The 5,649-nt window shown below is 55.7% G+C and overlaps 1 protein-coding gene across 1 annotated transcript; it reads left to right on the top strand.

The window, feature by feature from the left end:
- Positions 1–488: 488 nt before the first annotated feature.
- LINJ_32_3420 (conserved hypothetical protein) lies at positions 489–2,372 on the top strand (the record flags this gene model as incomplete). Its single annotated transcript, XM_001467979.1, has 1 exon — positions 489–2,372. The coding sequence occupies one exon, from the start codon at positions 489–491 to the stop codon at positions 2,370–2,372; it is 1,884 nt and encodes a 627-aa protein (XP_001468016.1).
- Between the last annotated feature and the right edge of the window lie 3,277 nt (positions 2,373–5,649).

Genomic DNA, 5,649 nt, shown 5'->3' on the forward strand with positions numbered 1-5,649 from the left:
GAGAGCACGCTTGCCCTTCGTTGTCCCCTCCCTTTTTTTATCGGGAGTTTTTTTTTTTCGCTCCTTTTCGTTTGCTATTCTGTGTCTGCGCTTGCCTGCTTGCTTGTCATCTCGCTGCCTCCCTTCCTCTGCATCTCTCTGCGTGTGTGCTTCGTGTTTCCGCCCACTCGACAAGTTCCGTTGATTCCCTTTTCTTCTGCTGCCATTTGTGTGCGCTTACGCTGCAGACCCACCCGGGAGGTGCCTTGTGTGCCGTGCGAAGGCAGCTCACTGTCAGCAGAGAGGACAAACCGCGCCCCGTATTCAACGATACACGCGACAAGCTAACCGTAAACAGGAGATTTCGCGTGCTCGCACAAAAACCGAGAAGACTGCTGATCAGAGGGAGGCGTGGACGCAAAGGCAGCACTACACCACACCGCACCAAAGGCGACGTTATCAGGTGAGAGCCCGCCTTGCCTTTTGGTGACTGCCAGCTTTGTGAGGCCATGTTGGTGGGATCCGCAATGGAGTCCGGACCCTGTGGCGACCGGCACTTCAGCTCCACAGACACGCCGACGGTGACGCGCACGCGTCCATCTCCCACGACTTCTACTATCTCCGTGGAGGAGCAGATGTGCCACCTGACGGATCCACACGTCGCGCCGCCCGCCGCAGTTGCCGTCGCAGATGGCCATGCGCCGAAGGCGTCGATTGTGTCCGCGGAGGAGGTGCGTCGCGGGCTGCCACGCAGACTCTCTGCTCTTAGCCTCGACACCGCTGCCGAGTCGTGGGATGGGTGCAGTGATCATGCGGAGCTGCACAAAGACGCCACAGAAACCGCTGTGGAAGAGGAGGAAGAGGAAGACGTGTGCATCCCGTACGACTACGAATCGGAGATGGAGGAGTGCAGCCAGTACACCTTTAGCAACGCACCATACAGCCCGTCCACGACGGCGGCGCTGGCGGCCGCGACGTCACCGCCGATGGACGCGGCGACATCTTCTTGCAGACGGCCGGATACACCGCGGATCCCTTCCATGCTGTCTCTGCCCAGCAGTGCTGCCCAGAGTCTGGAGCAGGAACCGCTGAGTCCACAGTGGTGCGAGCGCCAGCGCCGCGATAACGCCTCGCACCACGCTGGCGAGCACTATGCCTGGCAGCAGGGCATGCGGCATGCGACCGCCTCGGCACCCTCGCATATGCGCTACGGCCTTCGTTCCCTCGTGCGAGAGGCGTGCTGCCGCGAAATTCAAGCTCTACGCTCGAAGCCCGCCGTCACGTTTGTGCAGATGGCCGCGCCTCAGTCGGAGAGCCATACTCGTTCCTCGATGCGTGCGTCGTGCATGCTGGCCTCGGCCACGTCGACGGCGCAGCGTAAGGCCTGCTACATCCAGATCGTCACGGAGCACTGGAAGGCGCTGGAGGAACAGCTCGAGGAGCTGTTGGCGGAGACGGAGAAGGAGAGTGCGGCGGCTAGCGAGTCGCACCTACGCTCTGTGGGCTACGCCCTCAATGCCCTATCCCTCTTCAGCAATGACCCGCAGCTCATCATCCGTGAGATGAATATGGGGCACGTCGAGGAGCAGCGCCGCCAGCGGCACGATCGCGAAGCGCAGTTACTCATGACACTCGAGTCGCAGGGGCGGCTCTTCTTGTTGCCCGCCCTATACGCGGAGGAGGTCGAGGAGCCGGTGCCGGTTCTGCACATCGAGTCCGTGTTGACCCCGAACGAGAAGATGGGCGAGTACACGCACCCCTGGCAACTGCTGTCGCCCGACGCGTCTCTCTACTCGCCGTCACCAAGTCCCACGCCGGACGAGTCCATCGGCGCCATCTCCCCGTGCTCGTCGGGCTGCATCTCTGCTACATGTTCCCCCATGCTCGCCTCACAGCCGCCCTCAATCGCGTCCACTCGGCTAAAAGTCAGCCGCCGCGACGTCTGGAAGGACATGCAGCCACCGCGGTTGCCTCTTCTGGACCTTTTCATGACGGCTCCGGCTGTGGTGCCGTCCACCGTTCCGGCAAACAGCGAAGTCGGCGTGCCTTACGTCATGCCGGTAGACCCCACCTACGCGCAGCACGAGCTGAACCGTCAGGGGACTCTCACTCAAGTCACTGTGGCCGACCCTCTGTCCTCCCCGCAGCTTTCCGGTGCCACAGTGCGAGGCGGGAGCACATCTGCTCGCTCCTCGGATGACCATCGGCATCCGATGCTGTTCGATGGCACGGAAGACCTCTGGGGCTCGTACGTGGAGGAGGACGTGTTCGACTACGCAGAGACGATCAAGCTGGGCGATGCGGATGTGCTCTTGTTCAGCTTCGAAATGAACGAGGCGGTCACTGCAGCAGGACCTGCGGCAGCGACGCGAGCGATTCTGACGGATGGCTGACGCAAAGAAAAGACAGAGAACCTTGTAACTCGAAGAGGGCGAAGCAGTTTCCCAGAGTACAGCGACCGGGTACGCGAAGGATGGTGAAGGCTATAAGAGGAAAAAGGCGCCTCAAGCGAGAGGCGCAGGGACGTACTGCCGTGTGTGAGGTCCTCTTTTTGTGTTTCCGAATGCACGGCCAACGCGTCTTGGCTCTTTCTTTCATCCGTGCGACTACCTCACCATCTCACACCTCAGCCTCTACATCTTTCTTCATGATGTTGTTTTGACTTCTTTTTTTTTCTGCAGCGGCAATGATGGGTGCACCGTTCTGTCTCTCTTTTGTTTTCTCTTTTCTCCTTTCTTTGTTGTGTCTTGTCTCTCTCTCCCTCTGGCTGAGTTCTGCTGGCTACGATGGCAGCAATACGGTAGTGAGGCGCGAGGTAGCATCCCGGTTACAGCCTTTAGCAGATTTCCTCTTTCTCTCACCCGCCTCCTCCTTCCCACTCACCGATGCACGTATATGAAGGCATCCACAAACACCTTCAGACATGCATGCGTTGTCACGATGCTCCACCCTCTCCCACTTCTCTCCTTTTGCTTGTGAGATGATGATGACTCTCAGACATCCAGTTTTGATTTTTTTTTTCGCTTGGGAGAGCGGCGGCTTTGTGGGTCTGTATGTGTGTGTATGTGTGTGTGTGTCTATGTCTGTTAGTAGCGGCGCATCTCATGCTGTTTTCCTTCCCCTTTTCCCAATTCTCTGGCTTGTCTTTTTTCTGTGTGCTTCCCTCTGTGTTTCTGCTTTGCCTCGCTTCTGTGGATGATCCCCCCTCCCTCTTCTCCTTCGTCTGCCTCGCCCTCTCCCCCTCTATCTCTCTCTGTGTGTATTGACTGGGGGCTTCTTTCATTGGTTTTGTTTTTCCTCTCCATTCGAGTGTGCGTTTTTTTCTTTGTACGTTATTTTCATCTTTTTGATCTGTTTTTTTTTTCCTTCGTCTTCTCACTCTTCATGACAGCGGCGTTTTCTTTTGTTTTTATTTTATTACCTCTTCTATTTTTCGTTGTTTTTATTTGCACTGCTTCACATGGGGTGCTTCTTGCGCTTTTTCTCTTTTTTTTTGCTTTTCAAATTGCCGTGTTGCCGTTGAAACTGGTTATTGTTGCCTGTTGATCTTTCCGTTGGTCTGCAGTTCGGTAAGAGCTTGCCCGTTTTTTTTTTATGTGTGTGTGCGTGCCCGTCCGTCTTGTCGGTGGTTTTGTGGCGCAACCACCTGTGTGTGAGCGCCATCGGCTTCTCATCCTTTTCCCTCTGCTATTCTCCCACACTCATATGCACTTTCTGCAGGGGAAATCTTCCCGTGATTCTGTGCAATGCTGCTCATCGTTGCTTGCTCAATGATGAGCTCAAGCACAGGTAAGCTTGCGGCTGCCGCGCCGTTCGCACGAGCTGTGTGCAGGGCGAGGAAGAGGAGGAGGCGATGTATTATGCGGTAGAGGGAGAGCGGCCATGGGAAGAACGTGAAGTGAGCTCGACGGGCTTGCGTCTCCTTTTCGTGCTTTCTCACGTGTGCCAATGCCGTTTGTTTGGCCGTGTATGTATTATTATTATTGCTGTGGCGAGGGTGTGCGTGAAGCACTTCTCTCTTCATGCCTTCTTCGGTTTCGTCTTCTAGCAGCTGCTCGCTCCTTTCTTTCTCGTGCGTGCGAGGCTCTGATCGCTCCTTGCTCACGCTCCAGTCTTTCTATCAGAGGCGTGAGTGGACACCCCTTCCCTCGTTTTCTCTCACGACACCCCACTCCTCTCATGTTGACTTTGGTGCTCTCTCGCCTCGTCGCTTTCCCTTCTGCATTTCTTCTAGAGGATGATTTCAGCTGCGTGTTCGGCGGGACGGCGTGCCTGTTTCGCTCTCTCTCTGTGCGCCTCGCTGCCCCGGCTTTTTCCTTTGTGCGTTTGTGTGTTTCTCTCTCGCCAACGACTAGTGCAGGCGGATGCAACTGGCGTAAGTGGTACTTCCCTCTTATCACCACCCCCTCCCCCACCTCTCACGCACGCAGACGGTGCGCTGCCACCACAGAGCAACTGCTGCTTCTTTCCCCTACCAAATCGTTGTCTCTCTTCGACGGTGCTCATGCTTGTCCTCCTCTCCCTTCCGTCGTCGTCGGTGTGCCCGTGCATGTTTTTGTTTTCTGGGGCTTTTTCGTTTGAGCCTGCCTCTTTCTCTCTCTCTCCGTGAGTTCATGATCAACTGTGGCTGCCTTCCCCTCCACTGTGTGTGTGCAGCTGTGCGTGCAGTGCGCTTACGTGGACGCGTGTGAGCACGCACCTGTTGACCATAAAACGTGCTTCTCTTTCTCAGCCCCTTGCAATGTTAAGCTTCTGCGGGGCGCGCCTTCAAAGACACACGCACATGCACACGCCTTTCATGGCTGCACGCCCCTCGCCTGTAGGGGAGAAGGGAGCCACAGCGCCACTTGGTTTGTTCGAGGCAACGCTGACCGCCCCGTTCACTACTCATCGCCGTCCCTTTCGTTGCTGTTGTTTTTTTTTTCCTTTTCGCTCTCTTCTTCGTGCCACCCATCGCCACTACTAGCCGCCATCAAACAAAAGGGAAACCGCTATTACTCCCTCTTCCTTCTCTTCCCTCTGTCACCCTTGCGCCGTGCCCTTACGCCACTCCAGCCCATGTTCGCTGAACAACCCCCACCAAAAAAAAGAAAAAAAACGGCACTTCAGCTTTATTGTCTTGCGCCCGTGTGTGCTCGTTTTCTCGCTTTCGTTTGCTCCCCCCTCCTCTTCCCACTCAAAACTCGTCTTTGGATAAATTGGACTTTCTGAGGGTTTGTGTCCCACTCCACATCCTCCCCGTCTGCCGCTTACTACTTTTCTTTTTGTTTTTTTTTCCGGGGTTTCAAAGTGATCACTTCGCTGGAGTATGGATTGCTTTTTGTTTGGTTTACTTCATATGTGCTCCTTGCACTGATGTGCCCCTGCCGATGGTTCCCGGTTTTGTCTGTTCGCGCTCTCTGTCTTTCTCTGTGGGTTTGTGTTTGCTTATCTCTTCTTTCTCTGCGTTTTCTCTTCGCCTTCGGATTCTCGTGACGGGACCCATCGAGTGTGCATGTCTTCTAACCTTCTCCCCCCTCATCATCTCTGCCGACCTCCCTCCTTTGGTCCCTCGTGTGTCTCCCTATCTCTATCCCTCACTTTCTTTGTGACATCGCCTACACCGACATGCATCCGCACGCGATCATAAAGACGGAGGGCACTCTTCTCTCACGAATCCTCTTTACCCTT

Source organism: Leishmania infantum, chromosome 32 (assembly GCF_000002875.2).
Source record: "Leishmania infantum JPCM5 genome chromosome 32".
Lineage (NCBI taxonomy): Eukaryota > Euglenozoa > Kinetoplastea > Trypanosomatida > Trypanosomatidae > Leishmania > Leishmania infantum.